This window comes from Lemur catta, chromosome 9 (genome assembly GCF_020740605.2).
Source record: "Lemur catta isolate mLemCat1 chromosome 9, mLemCat1.pri, whole genome shotgun sequence".
NCBI lineage: Eukaryota > Metazoa > Chordata > Mammalia > Primates > Lemuridae > Lemur > Lemur catta.
Genome location: NC_059136.1, coordinates 23149195 through 23174899, shown reverse-complemented (window position 1 = coordinate 23174899; position 25705 = coordinate 23149195). Strand labels below are relative to the sequence as shown.

General features: G+C 52.8%; 4 protein-coding genes and 1 non-coding gene across 10 annotated transcripts; 3 read left to right on the top strand and 2 right to left on the bottom strand.

The window, feature by feature from the left end:
- Positions 1 to 259: 259 nt before the first annotated feature.
- On the top strand, positions 260 to 2293 carry EXOSC4 (exosome component 4). Its single transcript, XM_045561254.1, has 3 exons — positions 260 to 531; positions 1586 to 1792; positions 1894 to 2293. The coding sequence occupies exons 1-3, from the start codon at positions 361 to 363 to the stop codon at positions 2251 to 2253; spliced, it is 738 nt and encodes a 245-aa protein (XP_045417210.1). The 5' UTR covers positions 260 to 360; the 3' UTR covers positions 2254 to 2293.
- Positions 2294 to 3542: 1249 nt separating this feature from the next.
- Positions 3543 to 8932, top strand: GPAA1 (glycosylphosphatidylinositol anchor attachment 1). Of its 2 annotated transcripts, none has more exons than XM_045561252.1 (12): positions 3543 to 3781; positions 4074 to 4253; positions 4337 to 4448; positions 4689 to 4836; positions 4914 to 5015; positions 5105 to 5301; positions 5374 to 5570; positions 5680 to 5833; positions 5993 to 6085; positions 6219 to 6409; positions 6555 to 6657; positions 6797 to 8932. In XM_045561252.1, exons 1-12 carry the CDS (start codon positions 3708 to 3710, stop codon positions 7385 to 7387), a joined length of 2142 nt encoding a protein of 713 aa, XP_045417208.1. In that variant the 5' UTR covers positions 3543 to 3707; the 3' UTR covers positions 7388 to 8932. The 2 variants fall into 2 exon arrangements, with proteins under 2 accessions (XP_045417208.1, XP_045417209.1); XM_045561253.1 differs by having other exon boundaries at positions 6487 to 6657; positions 6797 to 7104.
- A 5587-nt stretch (positions 8933 to 14519) lies between these two features.
- LOC123645313 lies at positions 14520 to 14626 on the bottom strand. The gene has a single exon (XR_006737505.1). It is a non-coding gene; the product is annotated as a U6 spliceosomal RNA (small nuclear RNA).
- Positions 14627 to 16805: 2179 nt separating this feature from the next.
- Positions 16806 to 20456, top strand: LOC123644875 (cytochrome c1, heme protein, mitochondrial). 3 transcript variants are annotated; one of them, XM_045561249.1, is made up of 7 exons: positions 16806 to 18158; positions 18769 to 18965; positions 19052 to 19178; positions 19270 to 19427; positions 19517 to 19677; positions 19962 to 20062; positions 20151 to 20456. In XM_045561249.1, the coding sequence occupies exons 1-7, from the start codon at positions 18030 to 18032 to the stop codon at positions 20253 to 20255; spliced, it is 978 nt and encodes a 325-aa protein (XP_045417205.1). In that variant the 5' UTR covers positions 16806 to 18029; the 3' UTR covers positions 20256 to 20456. The 3 variants fall into 3 exon arrangements, with proteins under 3 accessions (XP_045417205.1, XP_045417207.1, XP_045417206.1); XM_045561251.1 differs by lacking the exon at positions 16806 to 18158 and adding an exon at positions 18208 to 18609; XM_045561250.1 differs by lacking the exon at positions 16806 to 18158 and adding an exon at positions 18208 to 18631.
- A 1070-nt stretch (positions 20457 to 21526) lies between these two features.
- Positions 21527 to 25644, bottom strand: SHARPIN (SHANK associated RH domain interactor). Of its 3 annotated transcripts, none has more exons than XM_045561243.1 (9): positions 25092 to 25644; positions 24633 to 24807; positions 22813 to 22950; positions 22593 to 22734; positions 22406 to 22514; positions 22173 to 22326; positions 21986 to 22095; positions 21760 to 21888; positions 21527 to 21651 (listed from the first exon to the last, which is right to left on the bottom strand). In XM_045561243.1, the coding sequence occupies exons 1-8, from the start codon at positions 25287 to 25289 to the stop codon at positions 21772 to 21774; spliced, it is 1143 nt and encodes a 380-aa protein (XP_045417199.1). In that variant the 5' UTR covers positions 25290 to 25644; the 3' UTR covers positions 21527 to 21651; positions 21760 to 21771. The 3 variants fall into 3 exon arrangements, with proteins under 3 accessions (XP_045417199.1, XP_045417198.1, XP_045417200.1); XM_045561242.1 differs by having other exon boundaries at positions 21527 to 21683; positions 25092 to 25643; XM_045561244.1 differs by having other exon boundaries at positions 21527 to 21683; positions 24657 to 24807; positions 25092 to 25643.
- Positions 25645 to 25705: the final 61 nt, after the last annotated feature.

Below are 25705 nucleotides of genomic sequence, written 5' to 3'. Positions count from 1 at the left end.
AGTGGTAACAAAACAAGAGAACAGAGGATGCGTCCCAGCTGGGAGAACGAATGCATTTATGGCCGCGAAAGGACGGAGACAGAGACCTGCGCTTCCCTTCAGCAGGCGCTGCCTCGCGGCGACCCTTGGAGCAGACTCCAGGAGGCTCAAAGGGAAGCAAAGGCGAGCAGACTTTCGAGGCCAGGAATGAGGCCTTCGCCGGAGCTCCCCTCCTCAGGACCGGAAGTGTGGACTGACCGCCGGAAGTCGCATGTCTCCGGAACCGGAAGTGGGGGCGAACAGGCGGAAGTTGCGATCCCCGGGCCTCCGGTAGCTGTAGTTGTCTGTAAGGACAGAGAGAGGGGCTGACCCTCGGGCGGCATGGCGGGGCTGGAGCTGTTGTCGGACCAGGGCTACCGGGTAGACGGGCGGCGTGCTGGGGAGCTGCGCAAGATCCAGGCGCGCATGGGCGTGTTCGCGCAGGCTGACGGCTCGGCCTACATTGAGCAGGGCAACACCAAGGCGCTGGCGGTGGTCTATGGGCCGCACGAGGCGAGTGGCCGTGCGCGAACCGGGCAACTTGCGGGGCCGGGAGGAAGAATCGCGCTGCGGCGGGAACTGCGGCTGCCACGGGGCTGCCGGGCTGCCTGAGGCTCGGAGGCGTGGGAGGCGACGGTCGGTGCGTCTCTGTTCACGCAGCAGTTGCTCAGTGCCGCATCTCACTCGGAGTCAACGCCATAGTCCTTACAGTGTACTGCGCGGTGGTCCCTTTTTTATCGGTCCCTGTCCCTGCGCCTACCTTCCTCTTTGCGGCTCCTCGCCACGCCAAGCACTCTCCCACTCGCTTCCTCTCCTCTCAGCTCTCCACTCCGACGTTAAGCTCCGTATGACGCCTCCCCAGTCCACCTTATCCACGTGGCAGATCCCCTTTCTACAATAAACATTTCCTTGCTTTTCTGCACCTACCACCTCAAACGTCAATTTTGCTTAATCCCCCCCTCCCTTTGTTTCCGCCCACTGGAACGTAAACGTCCCTGAGCACCGGGACTAACTGTCCGGTTTTACTGCTGTGTTTCCAGCGCGGTAACAGTGCCTGACTGGCAAAGACATTGAAAAAAATGTTTGCTTAGCGCATAAGCGTGGGAACTTTGCTTTCTAAGCTGAGAGATCCAGGAGGGTGAATGCCACAGGGGTGAAAACAAGCACGGCACTGGTAGCGAGTGGGGGTAGAATTCCAAATAGGGTTGAGGGTTTCCAGGGAGGTGAGGACTCAGTGCATTGTAGAGCAGGGGAAGGATTTGTGATTTTATTACACACGTAATGGGAAGCCTTTGGAAAGTAAGTAAGATTTGTATATAAGTGAGACAGAATCAGACATGACACTTGCAAACATGGGTTGGGAGGGAATGGGGCAAGGATGAGTACAAGGAAGCCAGTTAAAAGACTGCATGCCAGAGGTGGTTGGCAAGTGGCCCTCGCTTGGTTCTGTTTTGGAGGGTTGCTGAGACATTGGAAGTGGAGGGAGAAGAGAAACGCTGAGCCGCAGAGGACTGGGGACTATGAGCTGGGAGCAGTGTGCCTGGCTTACATGTCCTTCCTCCTCCAGATCCGGGGCTCCCGCGCTCGAGCCCTGCCTGACCGGGCCCTGGTGAACTGTCAGTATAGTTCAGCAACTTTCAGCACAGGTGAGCGCAAGCGACGGCCACACGGGGACCGTAAATCCTGTGAGATGGGCCTGCAACTACGCCAGACGTTCGAGGCAGCCATCCTCACACAGCTGCACCCACGTTCCCAGATTGACATCTATGTGCAGGTGAGCCGGCTGTAGCCCTCAATCCTGGTAGGGAAGGGTGTGATAGAAGAAGGTGGGGGTGGCAGTCTGATGGACTGATGCCCCTGGGGCGGTTCCTGCAGGTGCTGCAGGCAGATGGTGGAACCTATGCAGCTTGTGTGAATGCAGCCACATTGGCAGTGCTGGATGCTGGGATACCCATGAAAGACTTTGTATGTGCGTGCTCAGCTGGCTTTGTGGATGGCACAGCCCTGGCAGACCTCAGCCATGTGGAGGAAGCAGCTGGTGGCCCTCAGCTGGCCCTGGCCTTGTTGCCAGCTGCAGGCCAGATTGCATTGCTTGAGATGGAAGCCCGGCTGCATGAGGACCACCTAGAGCGGGTGCTAGAGGCCGCTGCCCAGGCTGCCCGAGATGTGCACACCTTGTTGGACCGTGTGGTCCGGCAGCATGTGCGTGAAGCCTCTATCTTGCTGGGAGACTGAGTACCCAGCCCTCCAGAATAAAGCCCTGTTCTAATGCTCATACACCCCTCACTGTGCTTTGATCTCCCTCCAGCACTTCCAGAACAGTGCAGAACCCTACAGAGCCTGGCCTGGTGCTGGCTCCTGAGCGTGACCAGGAGCTGCCCCCCGCCACATGAACTACATGCATACTCTTTGTAGCCTCAGGATTCAAACCCTGAAGAGGAAGGTGGAGTAGGGGTTTGGCGTGAGGGAGTCCCTAGGTGGAAAGAGCAGCATGTGCCAGGAAGGGCTCAAGGCCACTGAGCAGTGAGGTGGGGGTCTGGCAAATTGAACCAGGCCTTCAGACTGAGGAGTCTGTTATGCTCACCCCAACACATCCAGGGTCCTGAGCACAAGGGCTGAGGGTGAACAAAGCTGGCTATGGGTACCCCCCATAGAGATGTGGGGGGCTATGTCCTACATCCTATGCACTGTGTCTTGGAGCCCCTTGGGCCTTTCTGGCACTTAACCTTGGGCTCTAAAGACATAATAGACACCTGTCCTGGAGTTTTTCCTCACCTCGGACCCTGCGCCCCCCGCCCCCCCCCCCACGGCACTGTCTTCCTTCATGCACCTCCTGCTCTCAGACCTGCTGGAGCCCTGACTTCCACCCCCTGCAGCCCAAACCCAGGGGCTACTTCTCCCCTAATGTGCCAGGGACTTCCTGGCCTGGACAGGGGCAGTATGCTCCCCACTTTCTATTGCACACACCCCAGCTCCACTGATGACCATTTTGGCCAGTAGTACTATCAGCATTTTCTTCCCTGCAGTCATCTTCTGATCTTGATAACCTCCAGTAGTGGGCTCATGCTGTGACTCCACTCGGACACCCATTGTCATTTTTGGTGCCTGACATCTGTAGGAATGGTTCTAAGCCTCTCAGTTCAAGGAAGGTCCCTTACTTCGCACCCGCTCCAAACATTCAGTCTTGCTTGGCATCCACACTCTGACCACCACCCACTGCCCTGCTCATCACCTCTGACTCTTCTGCCAGCCTTGCACCTGGCGCTTTCTGGCTGCCCCCGAGCGGCCTGGCCTGGGGTAGGGCATCTTCACTGCTCTCCTCTGGCTGTGAGGCCACCTGCCTGCCCCTTTCCAGCGCCGTGCGTGGCGGGTCCGACCCTCCCGGAGGTGCTCCCAGCGGACTCCGAAACACGGTCCCCAGTCTCTGGCCAGCCGGCGCACCAGCACCGCCCCCGTACGCTGCTCACGCCCGCAGCTCTCGGGCCGACCGCTGCTCTGGGCATGCGCGTTGATGGGACGGAGGCGGGGCGCGACCTCTGTCCTGGGCATGCGCACCGGCCCGGGGGGGGGGGGTTCCCTGGGACCGGAAGTGTGGGTGGGAACGGGTTCCCGGGTCTGGCCCGAGCGTTGCGCGGGCTTGGCTGCTCTAGCTGGCGGCGGGAGAGCGCCTGGGGCTTCCTCGCCCTGTCATGGGCCTCCTGTCGGACCCGGTGCGCCGACGCGCGCTCGCCCGCCTCGTGCTGCGCCTCAACGCGCCGCTCTGGTGAGGCGGGACCCCGAGGGTCTCGGGCTCGAGCTGCCGCTGGTCGCTCGCTGGCCCCACTCACAGGACCGGGGCCTCTCTGGCTGCCCGCGCCCGCCCCCTCCCACCGCCGGCATCACTCAGGGTTCCAGGCCTGGGGCTCAGCTCCTCCGTCCGGCATCCCGAGCTCGGACTCTGGGACTAAGTCCCTCAGACCCGCCCATTCGACCCCTGGTGCAGAGTTTGAGGCCACGGGCCGGCGTCCCTTGCCTCTCTAATACTCCGGTGGCCCTCTCCGTCCTCTTTCTCACAGCGTGCTGAGCTATGTGGCGGGCATCGCCTGGTTCTTGGCGCTGGCTTTCCCGCCGCTGACCCAGCGCACTTACATGTCGGAGAACGCCATGGGCTCCACTATGGTGGAGGAGCAGTTTGTGGGCGGAGACCGCGCCCGGAGCTTTGCTCGGGACTTCGCTGCCTACCGCAGGAAGTCGGGGTGAGCGGCAAAGCAATGGGTATGGGGGAAGTAGTGGTGGCCAAAGCCAGGGAGCTCTGCTCAGAAGCTCTCTTTGTTTCCAGGGCTCTGCCAGTGGCCTGGCTGGAGCGGACGATGCGGTCAGTAGGGCTGGAGGTCTACACGCAGAGTTTCTCCCGGAAACTGCCCTTCCCGGATGAAACCCATGAACGCTATGTATTGGAAAGGGGGGTAGTTGTGCTTGGGGCCAAAAAGCACCTTGGAGGGGTGGTCTGGGCTTGGAATCATGTTGGAGGATGTTTTGGGGCCAGGAAGCTTGATGGGAGGGATGATCTGGGGCGAGGGAAATCCCTGGTGGGTGATGTAGGGCCAGAAAAACGGGGGTGGGGATTGGGAGGCTTCAGCCCTGTGTTGTAGGGTTGCGCTGAAGCTCACTCTCACCAATACTACATCCAGATGGTGTCAGGCACCAACGTGTACGGCATCCTGCGGGCCCCCCGTGCTGCTAGCACTGAGTCCCTCGTGTTCACTGTGCCCTGTGGCTCCGACTCTACCAACACCCAGGCTGTGGGGCTGCTGCTGGCACTGGCTGCCCACTTCCGGGGTGAGCCTCAGGGGCTGCTGGCCAAGGAGGGTTTGGCCAGTGCCCCAGGCCCCGCTCACCCTGCTTCTGGTCTCCAGGGCAGATTTACTGGGCCAAAGATATCATCTTCCTGGTGACAGAACATGACCTTCTCGGCACTGAGGCTTGGCTTGAAGCCTACCACGATGTCAATGTCACTGGTACGTGCTCTTGTCCTGCCCTGGTTCCTCTTTCAGGGCCACTGACCTCATTAGCCCACCCATTGGTATTCATCTCCTTGCCCCTACAGGCATGCAGTCATCTCCCTTGCAGGGCCGGGCTGGGGCCATCCAGGCTGCCGTGGCCCTGGAGCTGAGCAGTGATGTGGTCACCAGCCTCGACGTGGCTGTGGAGGGCCTCAACGGGCAGTTGCCCAACCTTGACCTGCTCAACCTCTTCCAGACCTTCTGCCAGAAAGGGGGGTTGCTGTGCACATTGCAGGGCAAGGTGGGACTGCCTGTCTGGGGGGTACCAGGCCTGTGTGGAGGGCATTATCTGATTCTGTCCCCACCTTTAAAGCTGCAGCCCCAAGACTGGACATCACTGGATGGGCCACTGCAGGGCCTGCAGACACTGTTGCTCATGGTTCTGCAGCAGGCCTCTGGCTGCCCCCATGGTCCCCACGGCCTCTTCCTGCGCTACCGCGTGGAGGCCCTAACTCTGCGTGGCATCAATAGCTTCCGCCAGTACAAGTATGATCTCGTGGCTGTGGGCAAGTAAGTAGCCTCTGGTCTTCTCTTTCCATGCTCAGCAGTGTCCATCGTTGGTGGGGTAGAAATGACCTGGGGGATCTGGTTGACTGTGACCCCACCCCACACCCAACAGGGCTTTGGAGGGCATGTTCCGGAAGCTCAACCACCTCCTAGAGCGCCTGCACCAGTCCTTTTTCCTCTACCTACTCCTTGCTCTATCCCGCTTCGTCTCCATCGGCCTCTACATGCCCGCCGCCGGCTTTTTGCTCCTGGTCCTTGGTTTGAAGATATCCTCCCTGGCTATCTGCTTGTGACTAGTCTTGGGTCCCTTCTAGGTTGGGAAGAGTTCTCCATCCTGCTTTGAGGGTGGGGGAGTGCGGGTGTGCCCTGGGTCCCCTACCCTGCAGAGCCCATCACACCTCTTGTGGGGTCCTTGACTGGGCCACGCTTTGGAACTGTGGATGCAACTACACGAGGCCGGAGTGGGCCTTGAGGCTGGGGGAGGGCCTGGACCCAGTGCCCCCCTCCCCCCAGCACAGGTGATGGCAGCTCCTTCTGTGGTTGGGGTGGGATTCTGGGGTCCTGAATGGTGCTTAGCTTCAGCTAGTGGGTGGTGGTAAGGGTCCTTGGGGGTCCCCTGGCCCCATCTCCAGGAGCCCATGTGTCCTGCAGGGTGTGGGGCTGGCCTCGCTTGTGGCACCCCTGCTGGTCTCTCAGGCCATGGGACTGGCCCTCTACATCTTGCCAGTGCTGGGCCAACATGTGGCCACCCAGCACTTCCCAGTGGGTGAGGCCGAGGCTGTGGTGCTGACGCTGCTGGCAATTTACGTGGCCGGCCTGGCCCTTCCCCACAAAACCCACCGGTGAGAGTCTGGGCTGGGCAGGTGGGGGTAGGGGCCTGGGCATACAAGCAGTTGCCTGTGAGCCCCTTGCTTTGTAGGGTGGTAAGCACACAGGCCCCAGACAGGGGCTGGATGGCACTGAAGCTGGTGGCCCTGATCTACCTAGCACTACAGCTGGGCTGCATTGCCCTTACCAACTTCTCACTGGGCTTCCTGTTGGCCGCCACTATGGTGCCTGCTGCTGCACTCACCGAGCCTCATGGGCCCCGGTATGTGCGGGTCAGCCCCTACCTCCCCCACACCTGTGCCCCTTAACTCAGAGCCCACCCTCATTCAGTACCCCTTCTACTCTACTTGGTGCCCATAACCCCACTGCAGAGCCTGCCCTAATGTTGCTCTCTCACCCAGGCCCCTCTATGCTGCTCTGCTGGTACTGACAGGCCCAGCAGCCACACTCTTGGGCAGCCTGTTCCTGTGGCGGGAGCTACAGGAGGCACCGCTGTCGATAGCCGAGGGCTGGCAGCTCTTCCTGGCGGCACTGGCCCAGGGTGTCCTGGAGCACTACACCTACGGTGCCCTGCTCTTCCCGCTGCTGGCCCTGGGCCTCTACCCCTGCTGGCTGCTCTTCTGGAATGTGCTCTTCTGGAAGTGAGGTCTGCCTGCCTCAAGCACTCTATTCTTCCTCCTTCCTGGGAAATAAACAAGTATCTGTTTCAGCTGTTGTTTGGGCTCCTGGCCCACTGTCCGTGTGGGGCCTCAGGGTGCAGGGTGGGAAGCCTCTGCCTGCAGGGCTTGGCATCCCTCATGCCTTTTCCATGGAAGGGGCTGCTCTGGTCTAATTACTGGATAGCATCTCTCCCAGCCAGGGCACTGCTGGTGTGGAGTGGGAGACCAGTTGCATCAGTGCTGGGAGGAGAGCCTTGTGTGGACACTGGGCCCAACTGGCCCCGGGCCTTGGGCTCTGTGAAGGGGCAAGTGCAGACCCTGCCCTGGCTCTGAGTACATACTCTTAGCCCTGGAGGGTACCGCTTAGGCCCAGAGGGCTCTACACACTGCTATTTGGTGTGTGCCAGGCATGGTGTTGGGGAGGAAAAAAACACCATGGCTGAGGCTTGGGGACCTGATGGTGGCTCAGGCACCCAGAGACCACACAACACCATCTTTACTGCTAGGGCCAAGAGGGCAAAGGGACTGGAGCTGAAGCCCTGCAGAGGATGCCCAGGGTACAGTACATGCCAAGGCTAGAACCTTGGTGTGGGCTTGGGATGAAGCAGGGAGGAGCACCTTGCCCGGCTTTCTCCGAGTTGGAACTAGCCCAGGCAAGGTGCCCATGAGGGGCAGGGCAGGCAGCACAGGGGCAGCATGGCAGAGCCCAGCCAGCACCCAGGAGCAGGCAGGCATGGGGAACAAGAGCCCCATGGTGGGAGTACCAACAGGCTAGGACAGAGAGCAGTAGGTTTTTGTGCTAAGACCCCTGAAAGGAACTGGGAAGACCCACGTCTGTTCTGGAGGAGAGAAAAAAGCAAAGGGTTCCCTTTTGGAGACACCAAGGCCATGTCAGAGACCTTGGTGCCACTGGTGGAAAGACCTCCTAATCACTGGAAGACAAAGGTGCCTCAGTGTCAGAAAGGAAGTCAGAACCACTCTGCCTGGAGAAGCCAAAGAATCTATTAGAATCAACTGAGAGGGCCAGTGTCCTTTCAGTGCAGTGTTCCTCAATAATGTGTGGTCTGGGAAGTCCCAAGGAGGATGTCTTCCCATGGGAGGCTCCCCTGAACACAGGGACCTTGGTGACAGGGAGGTCTTGTTGACAGGACTCCACAGTGGGGAGATCAGCTGGTGAGCTCCTACCAGGGTCAGCACCCAGAGGGTTTCTTTCTGGGGTCTCTGAGGAAACACTGAACTCTGTTGGGTGGGGCATATGTTCTCTATGTGTCTGGCATCATCAGGGCTCAGCGGAGAAGGGGGATATGAGGACCCCATTGTGACTAGCGGCCTTGTCATGAACTTGCCTGTCTTCAGCCCACTCATCCCCAAGGTTGGGACCTCTGGTCACTTTTTCTGAGGCTGCATAGAGACCTTGAGCCTCAATCCTAGTGCTGCTGATTTTCCCCCACCTCTTAGTGCTCCTAGAAGTGCCTCCTGGGTGGGCATCCCACAGGGCTCTCCTTGGTTAAGACAGGCAGGGGAGATTTGTCTGTGGCCACCTGCCATGGCTGCCCTGCTGCTTCCAGGCCACAGCTATCTCCTTGGTGCCCACTCAGCAGCCACAGAGCTCTGTAACACTAGGCTGAGTGCAAGACTCCAGGGGCTACCCAGCACTCCCAGGATAGAGTCAAACTCCTCACCTTGGTCTCCAAGGCCTATGTGACCACTTCCTACATTTGGAACGTTTTTATCGCCCCCAGAAGAAACCCTCTGCTCACAGTCTCCCCATTCCTATACCCTCCTAGCCTTTGGCACCATTGATCTACTTTCTGTCTCTGTAGATTTACCTACTCTGGAGTTTCATAGAAATGGAATCGTCCATATGTGGGCTTTTGTAACTGGCTTCTTTCACTTAGCATGGTGTTTCCAAGGTTCATCCATACTGTACTTCATTTTTAGGGCTGAATAACATTGCTTATATGGATACACCACATTTTATCTGTCTATTCATGAGTGAAGGTCGTTGCGGTTTCTGTTTTTTTGGCTACTATAAATAATGCTACTATAAACATGCACAAGCTTTTGTGTGGACATGTTTTCATTTCTTCTGGTGTATACCTAGGGGTGAGTTAATGGGTCATATAGTAACTCTGTGTTTAATGTGAAAGGCAGGGTGCAGTGGCTCACACCTACAATCCCAGCACTTTGAGAAGCCAAATTGGGATCACTTGGAGTCAGCAGTTTGAGACCAGCCTGGGCAACATAGCATGACCCCCATCTCTACAAAAAATAGAAAAATTACCCAGGCATAGTGCCACACACTTCTAGTCCAGCTACTCGGGAGGCTGGGTCAGGAGGATCACTTGAGCCCAAGAGTTTGGGGCTGCAGTGAGCTATGACTGTGCCACTGCACTCTAGCCCAGACAACAGAGTAAGACTGTGTCTCAAAAAAAAAAAAAAAATTGTGAAGAACTACCAAACCATTTTCCAAAGCAGCTGTCCCATTTGAAATTCTCACAATCAGTGTAGGGGAGTTCCAATTTCTCTATATTCTCTTTGATGCTTGTTGTCTGTCTTGTAGATTATAGCCATCCTAGTGGATGTGAAGTGGTATCTCACTGTAGTTTTTTTTTTTTTTTTTTTTTTTGAGACAGAGTCTTGCTCTGTTGCACAGGCTAGAGTGCCGTGGCATCAGCCTAGCTCACAGCAACCTCAGACCTCTGGGCTCAAGCAATCCTACTGCTTCAGCCTCTCGAGTAGCTAGGACTATAGGCATGCGCCACCATGCCAGGCTAATTTTTTCTATATATATTTTTAGTTGGCCAGCTAATTTGTTTCTATTTTTTAGTAGAGATGGGGTCTTGCTCTTGCTCAGGCTGGCTTACTGTAGTTTTGATTTACATTTAACTAATGATCAATGAAGTTGAGCATCATTTCATGCAATTATTGGCAATTTGTGTATATTTATAGAACTATCTAACCCATTTTTTCTTGGGTTATTTTGTCAAGTTTTACTAGATCCTTTTAAGACATTTTCTCCCATTCTCTGAGTTATCTTTTTGCTTTTTTGATAATGTACTTTGATGCACAAAAGTTTTTTTTTTCTTTTTTCCTCGCTATCTGGAATCATCTGTACAAAAGTTTTTAATTTTGAGGAAATCCAATGTATTAGTGTATCTTTGGTTGCTTGTGCTTTTCATGTCCTATCTAAATAACCATTGCCTAATTCAAGGTCACAAAGATTTATGCTTGTGTTTTCTTCTAAGAGTTTTATGGTTTTAGGTTTTAGACTTAGATCATTGATCAATTATCAGTTAATTTTTGTAAATGGTGTGAGGTAAGGGGCCAACTCCATTCCTTTACATTTGGATATCCAGTTGTCACACCACCATTTCTTTGAGAGACTGTTCTTTCCCCATTGGTCTTAGTACCCTTGTCAAAAATCGATTGACCATAGATGTATGGTCATAGATTTTATTTCTGGACTCTCAATTCTATTCTGTTGATCTATATGTCTATCCTTATGTCAATAGCACACAGTCTTGATTATTTAGGTTTGTAGTAAGTTTTGAAATTGGGATGGGATGTATGTGCCTTCCAACTTTGTTCTTCATTTTCAAGATTGTTTTGACTATTCTAGGTCTCTTGCATTTCCATATGACTCTAGGATCAGCTTGTCCATTTCTGCAAAAAAGGCCATTGAATCTTTTCTTTTTCTTTCTTTCTTTTCTTTCTTTCTTTCTTTTTTTTTTTTTTTTTTTTTTTGAGACAGTCATGTAGTGGCATGACCATAGTTCACTGCAAACTCAAACTCCTGGGGTCAAGCAATCCTCCTGCCTCAGCCTCCCAAGTAGCTGGGACTACAGGCACATGCCACTATGCCTGGCTAGTTTTTCTATTTTTTGTAGAGACGGGGTCTCACTATCTTTCCCAGGGTGGTCTCAAACTCCTGACATCAAGTGCTCCATCTGTCTCAGCCTCCCAAATTGCTGGAATTATAGGCGTGTGCCACCGCATCCAGCCGAGCCACTGAAATTTTGGTAGGGATTGCATTGAATTTGTACATTGATTACTTTGGGGAGTATTTCCATTTTAGCCCTACTAAGTTTTCTAATTCATGAATATGAGATATCTTTACATTTATTTAGGTCTTTAATTTCTTTTTATTATGTTTTATAATATTCAGTGTACAAGTCTTGCACTTCTTTTGTTAAATTTATTCCTAAATGCTTTTTTTTTGATGCTATTATAATTGGATTGTTTTCTTAATTTCATTTTCGGATTGTTCATTGCCAGTATATAAAATATAGCTAATTTCTGTATACTGATCTTGAATCAAGCAGCTTTGCTTGCCTAATTTATAACCTCTAATAGTTTGTGTATGTGTGCATTATTTTGGATTTTCTCTATTTATGAAAGATTATGTCATCTGTACATAGAAATAGTTTTAAATGTTCCTTTCAGGCTGGGTGCAGTGGCTCACGCCTGTAATCCTAGCACTCTGGGAGGCTGAGACGAGAGGATCGCTCGAGGTCATGAGGTCGAGACCAGCCTGAGGAAGAGTGAGACCCCGTCTCTACTAAAAAAATATAAAGAAATGACCTGGACAGCTAAAAATACATATAGAAAAAAATTAGCCGGGCATGGTGGCACATACCTGTAGTCCCAGCTACTCGGGAGGCAGGAGGATTGCTTGAGCCCAGGAGTTTGAGGTTGCTGTGAGCCAGGCTGACGCCACAGCACTCTAGCCCAGGCAACAGAGCAAGACTCTGTCTCAAATAAATAAATACATATTCCTTTCAAGTGTAGGTATCTTTTATTTCATATTCTTGCCTAATTGCCCTGGCTAGAACCTCCTGTACAATGTTGAATAGCAAAGGCAGACATCCTCATCACTCCTGATCTTGAGGAGAAAGCTTTCACTCTTTCATCATTGACTATGTTTACTGTTAGATTTTCATAGATGCCCTTTTACGGTTGAGACAGCTCTCCTGTATTCCTAGTTTGTTGAGGTTTTTAACCATGAAAATGTGTTGGGTTTTGTCAAATGCTTTTTCTGCATCTATTGTGATGACTGTATGGTCCTATCCCTTTACTTTATTAACATGATATTGTACATTGATTTTGTTTTTGTTTTCTTTAGAGACAGGGTCTCACTCTGTTGCCCAGGCTGGAGTGTGGTGGTACCATCATAGCTCACTGCAACCTTGAACTCCTGGGCTAAAGTGATCCTCCTGCTTCAGCCTCTAGAGTAGCTGGGAGTATAGGCATGCACCCCCACACCCGACTAATTTTTAAATTTTTTTAGAAGTGAGGTTTCACTCTGTTGCCCAGGCTGGTCTCGAACTCCTGGCCTGAAGTGAGCTTCCTACCTCAGCCTCCCAAGTGGCTGGGATTACAGGCACAAGCCACTGTGCCTAGCTAAGTTTTTTTGCATTGATTGATTTATGCTTACATTTATGGGGGAAATCCTACTTGGTCATGGTTGTGTAATCCATTTTGTAAGCATTGGATTTGGCTTGCTAGGATTTTGTTGAAAATTTTTTTTATGTATATACTGTATTCACAAAGGATACTGGACTATACTTGGCCAGGCGTGGTGGCTCACACCTGTAATCCTAGCACTCTGGGAGGCCGAGGCGGGTGGATCGCTCGAGGTCAGGAGTTCGAGACCAGCCTGAGCAAGAGCGAGACCCTGTCTCTACTAAAAATAGAAACAAATTAGCTGGCCAACTGAAGTATATATAGAAAAAATTAGCCGGGCATGGTGGCGCATGCCTGTAGTCCCAGCTACTCAGGAGGCTGAGGCAGTAGGATTGCTTAAGCCCAGGAGTTTTAGGTTGCTGTGAGCAAGGCTGACACCACGGCACTCACTCTAGCCAGAGCAACAAAGTGACACTCTGTCTCAAAAAAAAACAAAAAACAAAGGATACTGGACTATACTTTAGTTATGGTGTTTTGTTGTACTTTTGGTATCAGAGTAATGCTGACCTCAAAGAATGAATTAGGAAATATTTCCTCATCTTTTTTGGGAGGCAGGCAGTGGAGACGACAGAGTTTCACTCTGTTGCCTGGACTATAGTGCGGTAGGGTCATCATAGCTCACTACAGCCTTGTACTCTTGGGCTCAAGTAATTTCTCCTGCCTCAGCCTGCCAAATAGCTAGGACTACAGGAATATGCCACTATACCTGGCTAATTTTTCTATTTTTTGTAGAGGTGGGGTCTTGATGTGTTGCCCAGGCTGGTCTCAAACTCCTGACCTCAAGCAAGCCTCCCACTTCAACCTCCCAAAGTGTTAGGATTACAGGCATTAGCCACTGCACCTGGCCTCCTCTTCCAATCTTTGAAAGAGTTGTGAAGGTTTGGAGTTAATTCTTCAGTAAACTTTTGGTAGAATTTACCAGTGAAGCCATCTTATCCTGGACTTTTCTTTGTGGGAAGTTTTTTGACTACTAATTCAATCCGTTTACTTGTTATAGGTTTAGGCGGGTTTTCCATTTCTTCTTTTTTTTTTTTTTTATTCTTTATATTTTATTCCTTTTTTTTTCTTCATTTTTTTCTTTCTTTTTTTTTTTTTTTCTGTCCCATTTCTTCTTGATTCAGTTTTGTCAACTTGTGTCTTTCTGGGAATTTGGCCATTTCATATAGGTTATCTAATTTTTGGCACAAAATTATTTATAGTGTTTCCTTATAATCCTTTTTACTTTTATAAAATTGGTCATAATGTCACCTCTTTCATTGCTGATTTTAGCAATTTAAGTCTTTTTGTCTTAGTCTAGCTAAAGGTGTGTCAATTTTGTCCATCCTTTTAAAGAACCCACTTGTGTTTTGGTTCATTTTCTCTATTTTTATTCTTTATTTATCTCTCTAATTTTATGATTTCCTTCCTTACTGTTTTCTTCTGCTTACTTTAGGTTTAGTTTGGTCTTCTTTTTCCAGTTTTTAAATACAAGGATAGGTTATTTAAGATCTTCCTTATTTTTTAATAATAGTCATTTAAGGCTCTAAATTTCCCTCTTAGCACTGCTCTCACTGCATCCCATCAATATCGGTATGTTGTATTTTTGTTTCCATTCACCTCCAGGTATTTTCTATTCTTTCCAGTGATTTCTTCTTTAACCCATCACTTATTTGGAAGCATGTTATTTAATTTCCACATGTTTATGAATTTCTCAACTTTCCTTCTATTATTTATAATTTTATTCTCTTGCGATCAGGGAACTAACTTTGTATGATTTCACTATTAAATTTATTGGGATTTTTTATTGCCTAATAATTAGTCTATCCTAGAGAATGTTCCATGTATACTTAAGTAGAATATATATTCTTCTGTTGTTGGGTAGAGCATTCTAGTGATGTCTACTAGGTCCAGTTGGCTTATAGTGTTGTTCTAGTCTTCCCTTTGTTGATCTTCTGTCTAGTTGTCCATCATTCAAAGTGCAGTGTTGAAGTCTACAACTATTATTGTTGAATTATCTATTTCTTTCTTTCTTTTTTTTTTTAATTTGCGTGTCATCCTTGCACAGGGGCCATTCTAATCTTCTCTGTATCATTCCAATTTTAGTATATGTGCGGCCGAAGTGAGCACTGAATTATCTATTTCTTCTTTCAATTCTGTAAGTTTTTGCTTCATGTATTTTGGGGTTCTATTGTTAGGTAATTATATCTTTATAATTATTTCTTCTTCATGGATTTATTTTTTTCCATTACAAAATGCCTTTCTTTGACTTTACAATAAATAAAGTCTGTATTGTGTGATATTAGGATAGCGTCTCCAACTCTCTTTGGTTACTGATGGTATAGTGTATTTTTTTTCAAATTTTAACTTTTACTTATTTGTGTCTTTGAATCTGAAGTGCATCTCATAGACACCATATAATTGGAATATGATTTTTTTTATCCATTTTGCCAATCTGCCTTTTGCATTTATATTTAATATAATTAATGATATGATATAATTTATAGGCTGGGTGCAGTGGCTCACGCCTGTAATCCTAGCACTCTGGGAGGCTGAGGTGGGAGGATCGCTCAAGGTCAGGAGTTTGAGACCAGCCTGAGCAAGAGCGAGACCCCATTTCTACTAAAAATAGAAAGAAATTAGCCAAACAACTAAAAATAGAAAAAATTAGCCAGGCATGTTGGCACATGCCTGTAGTCCCAGCTACCCGGGAGGCTGAGGCAAGAGGATCTCTTGAGTCCAGGAGTTTGAGGTTGCTGTGAGCTAGGCTGATGCCACGGCACTCTAGCCCAGGCAAGAGAGTGAGATTCTGTCTCAAAACAAAACAAAACAAAACAAATTTATATATGCTATTTACTTTCTATACATCACATTTTTTCCTTGGGTTGCAATTCCTTCATTATCATCTTCTTTTGTGTTAGATATTTTCTAGTGTACCATTTTAATTCCTTTGTTATTTCTTTTACTATATTTTAAAAGTTAATTTCTTAGTGATTGATTTAGGGGCTACAGTTGACTTTTTTAAAAATTTAAAACAACATGGGCCAGCCATGGTGGCTCACACCTGTAGTCCCAGCTACTTAAGAGGCTGAGCCAGGAGGACTGCTTGAGCCCAGGAGTTTGAGGTTGTGGTGAGCTATGATGATGCTACTGCACTCCCGCCTGGGTGACAGAGCCAGATGCTGTCTGAAAAAAAAAAAAAAAACCACACCAAAACAAACAAAAAATCAATGGACCTTGACATAGTTAACATCTTAATTTATAACAATCTGAGTCTGATTAATACTAAATTAATTTCAATAGTATTAAAAGATGTTAGTCCTGTATAGGTATGTCTATATAACATTTCTTCCTTATTGCTGTTATTGTCACAAATTATATCTTTACATTAATACATTTTGTGCCCATGCACATAGATTTATAATTAATTGCTTTATGCAGGTGTTTTAAAACCAGGAGAAAAAAGGAGTTACAAACAAAAATGCATTTATGTTTGTATTTATCTATGTAGTTACCTTTTCTGGTGCTTTTATTTCTTCATGTGAATTTGAGTTACTGTCTAGCATCCTTTCAGGCTAAGAACACCCTTCTGTCTTATCTTGGAGGGCAGGCAGGGTGCTCATGACAAACTGTCTCAGTTTATCTAGGAATGTCTTTTTTTTTTTTTTGAGGTGGAGTCTTGCTCTGTCACCTGGGCTAGAGTACTGTGGTGTCAGCCTAGCTCACAGCAGCCTCAAACTCCTGGGCTCAAGTGATCCTCCTGCCTCAGCCTCCCCGGTAGCTGGGACTACAGGCGTGCACCACTATGCCCAGCTAATTTTTTGTACTTTTAGTTGCCCAGCTAATTTTCTACTTTTAGTGGAGATGGGCGGGGCGGGGCGGGGGTGGGTGTCTCACTCTTGCTGAGGCTGGTCTCAAACTCCTGACTTCAAGTGATCCTCCCGCCTTGGCCTCCCAGAATGCTAGGATGACAGATGTGAGCCACCACACCCGGCCTAGGAATGTCTTAATTTCTCTTTTTTTTTTTTTTTTTTTTTTTTGAGACAAGGTCTGGCTCTGTCACCCTGGGCTCTATAGAGTGCAGTGGTGTCATCATAACTCCCTGCAACCTCAAACTCCTGGGCTCCAGAGATCCTCCCACTCAGCCTCTCGTTGAGTAGCTGGGACTACAGGGGTGTGCTATGAGGCCCAGCTAATTTTTTTCTATTTTTAGTAGAGACAGAGTCTCGCTCTTGCTCAGGCTGGTCTTGAACTCCTGACCTCAAGCAATGCTCCCACCTCAGCCTCCCAGAGTGCTGGGATTAGAGGCGTGAGCCACCCTGCCCAGCCTGCTTTAGCCTTTACTTTCCTCTGCACAGAGCCTCAAGGTCGGTCAGAGGTGAGAGCTTAGGGTTTTTTCAGGCCTCTCCTGAGTATACCCACATCCCTACTTATGTATGTGACCTATAGTTTCAGAAATATATCCGGTTTCAAAGTCCCTGTGGACATGTCATTCCCTTGCTGTTCCTTTTAAGCTTTTTGTTTAGTCTATTGTTTGCCAGGACTGTTATACCATCACCTCAGGCAGCTGTGAAGTTATGACACTTGCCTGTAATTGCCTTTCACAAACAGCCTCAGGAAAAGGATGTTGGCACTGGGCAAGCTCTGAGTGGGTCTTGTACTCGAGGTCTTCCAGGGAGACATCATACAAGTTAAAAAACGTCAGTTCTTTGTAAATGAGGACATTCTGCTACCTTCAGTACCAGGAACGTAGGATGTTATTTTCAAGATTACACTGACCTGGGAAGCAGGGTTGGACCAGGGAAAGTTAAAACACCACAAATTTCGCTGTTCTTACTGATATCATCCGTTTTCTTAGATACTCCCTGGGATGCTGAGAGCCTTTGATTAATTTCTGTAGTTCGGGGAAAGTTGATTCTGACAATTTTGGCTGGTTATTTCTTGCTTTTATTGGGCAGAGGGGCGGAAAATTTTCAGAGGTCCTTTTTGGCTGATGACTGGCAGTAGTTTCTTCAGGGACTTTGGCTGTCCTGCTCATGGCTCCTGCACCTGTTTCCGGATATAATTTGTGCCTAATAAATCCTTGTCTAATGAATGACGGAGAGCACAGGGCCAGGCCCAGCAGAGCGGGCAGGACAAGTGGGCGCTGCAGCCCCGAGGCTCCCCGCCTGCCCGCACTGCCCGCCCTTGCCCGGAGCCAGCCCTGCCTGTAGCCGGCGGTACCGCCGCAAGAGCCCCGGGAGCGCCCGGGAGAGCCGCCCTTCGCGGCCCGGGGCCTGTCCACCGCCATAGACACAGCCAAACTGGCATGCCCGGAGGGAAACCCGTTGTCACGGCAACAGCGACGCGACGGGGCCCGCCCAACTGTCAGTTTCCATGATAACCAAAAGAGCGCAGCGAGGCGGTACCCGGAGCCTGACGGACGGGTCCCGGCAGGCCCGGTCTACCCCGCGCCTTCCGGCTCTCGCGAGTTTTGGGTTCGAGTGGAGCCCCAGGGGCTGACGGGAGCGGCGGCGCGCAAAAGAGGGGCAAGATGGCGGCGGCAGCGGCTTCGCTTCGCTGGGCGGTGCTGGGCCCGCGGGGCTCGGGACTCCCGGGCGCACGTGCCCCGGGTCTACTGTGCGGCGCGAGGCCCGGGCAGCTCCCGCTGCGGACTCCTCAGGTGAGCGCTGTCCCTAGTCCCGGCCTCCGCGCGGCCCCGCAGCCCTGTGAAGGTCACGGCGGGGAGGCTTTGGGCGCGGGCCGGAGCAGCCGGGACGCGGTCTCAGCCACCTGGCGCCCCAGGTCTCCGCTGCCTGCCGACCTTTGGCGCCCGGGAGCAGGGCCAAGCGTACATTCCTCCGAACCGTAGGGCGCTTTGTCCCTAGCATGGGGGGCGGCGGAGCGGGTTCGCTGCCGGGTCCGGGCTGGGGGCTTTGCCCGGAGAGTGTCCCCAGGACGGCTCTTGCCGCCGGCTGTCCACACTGGCTCGCGTCCTGAAGTGACCCCAGCCTGACCTCGGGCAGCTGCTTGTGACCTTGAACTTCTCCCGCATCCCTTGACTACTTTGGCCTGACGCTGGCTCAGAATCCAAGAACACTTCTCACACCCCCTCCTCAGAGCCGAGTCTAGGGGTCAGCAGCGGAAAGGACTGGGGTGGGTAGTGGGGCAGGGTGTGCTTCTGGCAGTCTGCAGAAGGTGGCCAGTGCTGGGTGGAGAGGTGGGTGTTGAGAGGCAGATCCCCAGGTAGGGCTGGGTGGTGTCCTGGCAGGCGCTGAACGGAGATCTTGCAGGCAGTATCCTTGTCGTCGAAGTCTGGCCTTTCCCGCGGCCGGAAGGTGATGCTGTCAGCGCTGGGCATGCTGGCGGCAGGGGGTGCAGGGTTGGCCATGGCTCTGCATTCTGCTGTGAGTGCCAGTGACCTGGAGCTGCACCCCCCCAGCTTTCCGTGGTCTCACCGTGGCCTCCTTTCTTCCTTGGACCACACCAGGTGTGCGGTTGGTTGGGTGGGGAAGTTTCTGAGTGGAGTGGGTGGGGTGGGATCTTCGGTGCCCCTAATTATCTCTCTCTCTTTAGCATCCGGAGGGGTTTCCAGGTATATAAGCAGGTGTGCTCCTCCTGCCACAGCATGGACTACGTTGCGTACCGCCACCTGGTGGGCGTGTGCTACACAGAGGATGAAGCTAAGGCGCTGGCTGAAGAGGTGTGTGTGGGGCATGGGCTGTGGAGGACTTAGGGCTGGGGGCTCCCACCAAGGTGGGATGGCAGGGTTGTGAGGAGGCTCTTGGTGGCAGGTGGAGGTTCAAGATGGTCCCAATGAGGATGGGGAGATGTTCATGCGTCCAGGGAAGCTGTCCGACTACTTCCCCAAACCATACCCCAACCCTGAGGCTGCTCGAGCTGCTAACAATGGAGCGTTGCCCCCTGATCTCAGCTACATCGTGCGAGCTAGGTATACGGGGTCCCCACAGGGTGGTGCTGGAGAGAGGGAGGAAGGTCTCACTTGTGCTAGGGGCTGAGAAGCCATGGATCTGGTCCTAGGCACGGTGGTGAGGACTACGTCTTCTCCCTGCTCACTGGCTACTGTGAGCCACCCACTGGGGTGTCACTGCGAGAAGGCCTCTACTTCAACCCCTACTTCCCTGGCCAGGCCATCGGCATGGCCCCTCCCATCTACACTGATGTCTTGGAGTTTGATGATGGTGAGCGGCCCCCCTCTGAGATTGGACCAGCTGAGTCTTTTCCCATCCTCCCGGATGCTTTCCCTACATTCCTGGTCCCAAGAGGTCCTGCTTCCTTCTTGGCTGGGGTGTTGTCGATGCATGTCTGAGGAGGCTTTTGGGCTCCTTCACAGTCCTTTGTGTGTCCTGGGGGTGGGTCAGGGGTCAGTTTCTGAAGCCTTGGGTAGGGGTCAGTTTCTGTTCCTAAAAGGGGGTATGCTGAGGGTGTATGAGCCCCTAGCCCTCACCACTCCTCTTTGGCCCAGGCACCCCAGCTACCATGTCCCAGGTAGCCAAGGACGTGTGCACCTTCCTTCGCTGGGCATCTGAGCCAGAACATGACCATCGCAAACGCATGGGGCTTAAGGTGAAAGGGTTGGGCAAGGGCCAAAGTGGGTTTCAGGTGCTGGGAGGGTCCCTCCTACCTCTCTTCTCTGAGCCTGCCTTGTCCCCAGATGTTGATGATGATGGGCTTGCTGCTACCCCTGGTCTACGCCATGAAGCGGCATAAATGGTCAGTCTTGAAGAGTCGGAAGCTGGCATATCGGCCACCCAAGTGACCCTGTCCAATGTCTGCCTGTCATCCTGCCTGAACAGGCCCTCCAGCCCAGGAGCCATCCCGGGCCTGTTTAGGCCTCAGCTGGCCACTCAGCTAAGACCCTCTTCATCTGGGACAAGAGAGAAGGGGGTGGGAGGCCAGGCTCTAGCTCCGGAGCCTCCTTCAGTCCCTATCATGGGAATAAATTAAGTTTCTCAACATACACATTTGAGCTATTATGTGAAAGCAGTACAAGTTTGCAGGGGACTCTGGTACCAAGACCCTTATCCTTGGAGCTCCCAGGATGCCCATACAATATGGCCAGCACTGTCCTACACTAACTGGTAGCTGGGACAGAGAGAGCAGGTTAGAGAAAGTGGTAGCACTCATCAGGGTGAGGTATATACTGGCACAGGTGGAAAGGGCCTGGCCAGGCTGGACATGCTTCAGGGGCCCAGGGACCTGTTAGAATAAGTAGCCAGTGTTGATATTGAAACACTTGATCGCCATCCTAATGGCAGCTGGGAGCCTCAGCAGCATTTCAACAAGGGAAAGGCCTGGTCTAGAGCAGAAGCTGTTTCTGGGATGGCTCCCAGCCATGTAAAGGGATCAGCCAGGCAGAGGAGGGCACCTGGAATGTCCCCCTGGTGTCCTAGCTGGATAGCTGCAGGTGCCATCCTCTAAAGAGGGGCACATGGTGGGGAAGGCGTCCAGTGGGGTATCTGTCATGGAATGGCACTTCCTAGCAGTTCACAGGGCAGCTGGGTGGTGGGTCCAAGCCAGACACCTGGTCGTAGCTAGGTACATAACAACAGCTATCTGAGGGGAGAGTAGTAGTAGTACAGGGCCCTGGTGCAGGACTCCCAGTTCCTGAGCATCCCTTGTCCCTAAGAAGGGAAGGAAAATACCATTTCCATTATCATCTTGGCTGGAAGAATGGAGAGAATTAGGGGCCAGACCCTACCAGGGGCAAAAACTGAGTGGGAGAAAGGTGGTGCTGACAGGGCTGAAGGCAGAGGAGGAGGGGCACAGGCCTGGGGGACCAGGGTGGACAGCAGGAGACCAGGGCAGTGCTGGAGGGCAGGGCTTACAGTGGCCTGGGCTCAGTATGTGGAACAACCCAGCAACCTCACAGGCCAGCAGTCAGCAGGCAGTGGGATCCTTATAGGCCTCTGGGATCTGCGAAGAAGGGACCCTTGTGCCATGTTCCCATGACCACTGGGACTTGGGGTCCAAGTCCACTCTTCAGCCCCATCCATCTCTGCACAGAGACACCATGAAGGGGACACTCACTGGTTCATAAGTGTCTTTAATGACTCCAGCTTGTGGCCATTCCCCCCAAACCTGGTGGATCTGTCTCTGGTGAGCAGTCAGCAGTGGTCCCCTGAGCAGCTCAGGAGTGGGCTGAGACTTCAGGCCTGTGAAGGAAGAGCCCTGCTTGACCTGTAATCTGCAAGGGGGAGATGGTCATTCCTGCTTGTAATGCTTTGTCCACCCACTCACCCCTTACTCCCCACCCCCGGTACCTTTGAGGGCTGCTAGGTGGAAGCTGCTGGAAGGGAGTCCCAAGTGCAGGGCCTTTGGGTGCTACACATCTCACAGCCAGGGCGGCCTGGGGTGTTGATGAAGGTGCAGGAAGGACAGGGCCAGCCAGGCTGAAGAGGCGGGGAGATAGTTGCTGCTTCCCTGCTGTCTCATGCCCATGGACACCCAGGCCCCGCTCATCCCTGCCCTACCTGGTCCCTTGCCCACCTGAGGGAGGCTGGAGGTGGCTGGCTGGGGGGCTCGAGGCACTCCCACTGATGCGGGAAACAAGTGTTCTAGTTCCCCATCCATCTTCTGGGGGTGCTGAGGGCTGCATCCTATGGGAAGGGGTGAAGCTCAGAGCTGTCTCAGGCTGTATTCCACCTCCCTCACCCTACCCCCATCAAGGACTGACCTGGGGCTTCTCGAGGGGCTGAAAGCAAGTAGAGGAAAGCAGGGTCCCCGTCTTGCCATACCCCATAGGAAGCAAGGCTGCGCTCAGGCACACACAGGCACTGCCCTATGATCCAGCGCTGCACAGCTGGTGGGAAACCGAACTCAGAGAACACCTGGGGCCAGGGCATCAGAGCAGGCAGTGTCACCCAGGGTCCCCTGCCCTCAGCAGGGCTCCCTAGACCCTGTGCTCACCTGCTCCTGGAGGGCTGCAATGGTACAGTGGGGGTAGACCTGTAGCACAACGTGAGCAGAGGATGCAGAGGATGTAGCAGATGCAGCATCTTCAAGTGTGACCTGCAGCCTAGGGCAGAATGTGGGTAAGGGAATGGAAGCGGGGGAAACTGGGAGGGCAGGGTGAGGAAGAAGTCCCAGGCCTTACCTGATGGGACCAGGTGGGAAGCAGGCCTCCTGGAGCTGGACATTGAGGGCCACATGATGCTGGGCCATGATGGCTGCAGCTTGGGCTGCCCCTTTCTTGTCCCCACCTGCAATGGCCTGGGCCAGGCGCCTTGCCAGGTCGTCTACAGGAAAAGGGAAGGACAGCTGTCATAGCTCGGCACTGGCCATCTCCCCTAACCCCCCAACTTATCTGCCCTTACCTTTCTCCATCAAGTCCCCAGGGCTCTGGGGAGGGTCCACCTCAGGTTGGGGGGCCTTGAGTGTCGGGATTTCAGGGGAGCCGGGCAGGGAAACGGGGCATGTTTCTGGGCCCAGGGCTGGGGTTGAGCTGCCACTGCCTAGGAGGGAAGATGTGAGATGGTCCGTAGCCTCCATCCAGGCCTCTCTGCCCTCAGGTTTCCCCCAGGACCTTTGCCTCCTGCCTCCTCATCTGGGTCCATGCCAGGTCCCTGCTCAGGCAATACTTCAAGCCACACTTTCCCCTCCCAGCTTTGACCCTTGCAAACCCCTCAGAGGGCCCTGCCAGACTCCAAGTGCAGACCTGCACTTGGCTTATCCTTGAGACTGGAGTCCTGAACCCTTCTGCTACTTGGTCCCATTTGTCTCCCTCCACAGAAGCCAGGCCACCTCTTCTGGCCCTTTCTGGCAGCCAGGGATGCATGCTCCCTCAGACTCACAGCAGAACCAAAGCAGGCACTGAGGCAGGAGGCTGCAGTCAGGGTGGCCTCTTCTTGGTATACTCAGGGACCTCTCCTCTCCTAGCTCCACCATCAGCTCAGAACACACTTGGGCTGCCTGCCCTGGCCATCTTTACAGAATTGGGCATGTTGCTGTCTCCATTCTTATTTTCCACTTGAGGCCCAGCCCAGTGTAATGTGGGGTCCCCACCTAATGCTGACACAGCTCTTACCATGGCCACAGGCCCTTGGTATTCTGAACTGTCTCTCCACTAAAATAAACAGGGCCCTCCAAGCATCCAGCACTGTGCCTGGCTCTGGCCTCACTGAGCCTCAAAAGTCCCTGTACCTGCACACACTTGCCTCAGGGCTTTTGTGTTTGCTACTCCCTTGGCCACATGGTTCATGCCACGACCTTCAAATTTCACTCACAGGTTCCCTTCTCCATGAGGCCTTCCCTGCCACCCTATTTTAAATAGCACCCTTCCCTTGCTCCTATACCATTTAACAGAAATTCAATGTACTTATATGTTGCCTTCCTTCTAGAAAAACAAGCTCAAAGAGGATAGGGAAGGATTTGAGGTTTTGTTCATAAGTGCCTAGTATAGAACAGGTGCAGGACACACAGATTCAATGAACAATGAAAAGATGCCCTTTATCTTTCTAAACTCTGAGTTGCCCAGGCCTTTCCTACATCCCACTGTCTGTCTTCCTACCTTCCTCTGGCAGCTCTTCCTCCATCTCATTTGTGAGCTGTCCTTCCTCTCCCTGGCTGGACCCTCTTCTCTTTCTTCTGGTGACCCTTGTTGACCTCTCCTCCCAATCTTCACCTCTCCAGAGACCCAGCTCCAGCTCAGATGTGTGAGAATCCAGCCACCTCCATGTCCTCCCACACAGGCCCTGTATCAGCGAGCCCCGAACTACCTGGTCCCTCCATCTTTCTCAGGCTCAACTGCTACCTCTTCCATTTAAACACCCGTGAAGCCCAGCTAACTTCATTTTCTAAGCCTCTCTGGAAACATCCTTCTCTCTAGCCCTATGGACACCAACCCACCTGACTGCAGAAGTCTCAGTTTTCAGCAGCAAATATCCGAGCCTGTCATTCTTCCACTGCTCTGGAGATAATCCACCTCCTCACTGGAGCCTCAGGCCTTGCTTGCTCTGCCTCTCCACACTTGTCTGGTATTCCAGGCTCCAGCCTCCCAACCCCTTCTCCTTTTCTCCACTTTCTCATTCATGGGAACCTTTTCAGACCCCCAGAGTGGGAAGGTGGGCCCAGCTTTGCCACCCAGGACTGAGGGGCCTGGGCTACTCCAAATGAGTATCCACTCCAAGGCACTGACCATTCTGTCCCTCCACGGTGGTACCTCGGACCAGGGCTGCCCACCGCTGGGCGTCCTGAGAGTTGAGGAAGTGCAGGCTGAGGGTTCCAGGCCCTCCTGGTGGAGGCTGCAGCTCATGCTGGATGGGGCCGCGGATGGTGTAGGACACAGACTCCAAGGGCCACTCCAAACTGACCTGAGGATGGGGAGAACCACCCCACACACATGATGAGCAAAGAAATATAAGGTCACGTCTATAGGCCACGTACAAGGTCCTGTGCTCTTTACGCTTATCAAATTCTCACAATAGTCCCGTAAAGGAAGCATCAACATTACAACCATTTTACGTACAAGAAAACAGAATCAAAGAAAATAACTGCTGAAGAACATCCAGCTGGCAAGCAGAGGGGCCTGGCCTCGAGCTCCGCGCCCCGCCTGGGCAGATCCGACTGAGTGCGTGCCCCCTCCGCCCCAACTCACCGCCCCGGGGCCCGCGCCCAGCAACTCCAGCCGGAAGCGCCCCGGCCGCTCGGGGTCTGCGCTCAGCTGCAGCCTCCTCAACTGCGCCTCCGCGTCCGGCCCGGAGCCCAGCGGCCTCACTGCGGCGTGCACAGCCAGGAGCACTGCGGCAGAGCTTGGGTCCGAGCCGGCCACCGCCCCGCCCGCGGGCGGCGCCATCTCTGGTCCGGCCTGGTTCCGGCCCTCCGAGCCCGCCTCCGTGGGATCCGGCCGCTGAGCGCCTCTGCCGGCCGGAAACCGGAGTTTCGAGCTTGGGGTTCCGGGTGCAGCCAGAGCGTCGGCGCCCAGGACAGGACTGAGTGCCGCGCACCCGCCGAGCCTGACTCGCCTGCTTTGCCCAGGAATGAGCACGGCCCGAGGCGGGTGGCCGAGGCGGTCACGTTTGAGTTGGTGCTTGGAGGCAAAGAATCAGGGACTGAAGCACCGGCCACAATTGGAGGATGGGCGCGACCTCTTCGCCCGAGAGGCTCGGGTAGGCGGAGGCTGCAGCCCAGCGAGTAACCACAGCGCGGCACTAGAGCCGCACGCCGCGCCCCCGGCAGCAGCTCCGGGCAGCCCCCGCCTCCCTGGTGAAG

What these genes read in the sequence shown, in the direction of transcription:
- GPAA1 (XM_045561252.1), top strand. Translation starts at nt 3,708, where the DNA reads ATGGGCCTCCTGTCGGACCCGGTGCGCCGACGCGCGCTCGCCCGCCTC. An exon ending in GCCTACCGCAGGAAGTCGGG is followed by an intron (nt 4,254 to 4,336) that starts GTGAGCGGCAAA and finishes CTTTGTTTCCAG; the next exon opens with GGCTCTGCCAGTGGCCTGGC. An exon ending in ACCGAGCCTCATGGGCCCCG is followed by an intron (nt 6,658 to 6,796) that starts GTATGTGCGGGT and finishes TCTCTCACCCAG; the next exon opens with GCCCCTCTATGCTGCTCTGC.
- LOC123644875 (XM_045561249.1), top strand. Translation starts at nt 18,030, where the DNA reads ATGGCGGCGGCAGCGGCTTCGCTTCGCTGGGCGGTGCTGGGCCCGCGG. An exon ending in AGCTACATCGTGCGAGCTAG is followed by an intron (nt 19,428 to 19,516) that starts GTATACGGGGTC and finishes ATCTGGTCCTAG; the next exon opens with GCACGGTGGTGAGGACTACG. An exon ending in TGTCTTGGAGTTTGATGATG is followed by an intron (nt 19,678 to 19,961) that starts GTGAGCGGCCCC and finishes TCTTTGGCCCAG; the next exon opens with GCACCCCAGCTACCATGTCC.
- SHARPIN (XM_045561243.1), bottom strand. Translation starts at nt 25,289, where the DNA reads ATGGCGCCGCCCGCGGGCGGGGCGGTGGCCGGCTCGGACCCAAGCTCT. An exon ending in AGCCCCTCGAGAAGCCCCAG is followed by an intron (nt 22,096 to 22,172) that starts GTCAGTCCTTGA and finishes CCCTTCCCATAG; the next exon opens with GATGCAGCCCTCAGCACCCC. An exon ending in CCACCTCCAGCCTCCCTCAG is followed by an intron (nt 21,889 to 21,985) that starts GTGGGCAAGGGA and finishes CCGCCTCTTCAG; the next exon opens with CCTGGCTGGCCCTGTCCTTC.
- EXOSC4 (XM_045561254.1), top strand. Translation starts at nt 361, where the DNA reads ATGGCGGGGCTGGAGCTGTTGTCGGACCAGGGCTACCGGGTAGACGGG. An exon ending in TGGTCTATGGGCCGCACGAG is followed by an intron (nt 532 to 1,585) that starts GCGAGTGGCCGT and finishes TTCCTCCTCCAG; the next exon opens with ATCCGGGGCTCCCGCGCTCG. An exon ending in AGATTGACATCTATGTGCAG is followed by an intron (nt 1,793 to 1,893) that starts GTGAGCCGGCTG and finishes CGGTTCCTGCAG; the next exon opens with GTGCTGCAGGCAGATGGTGG.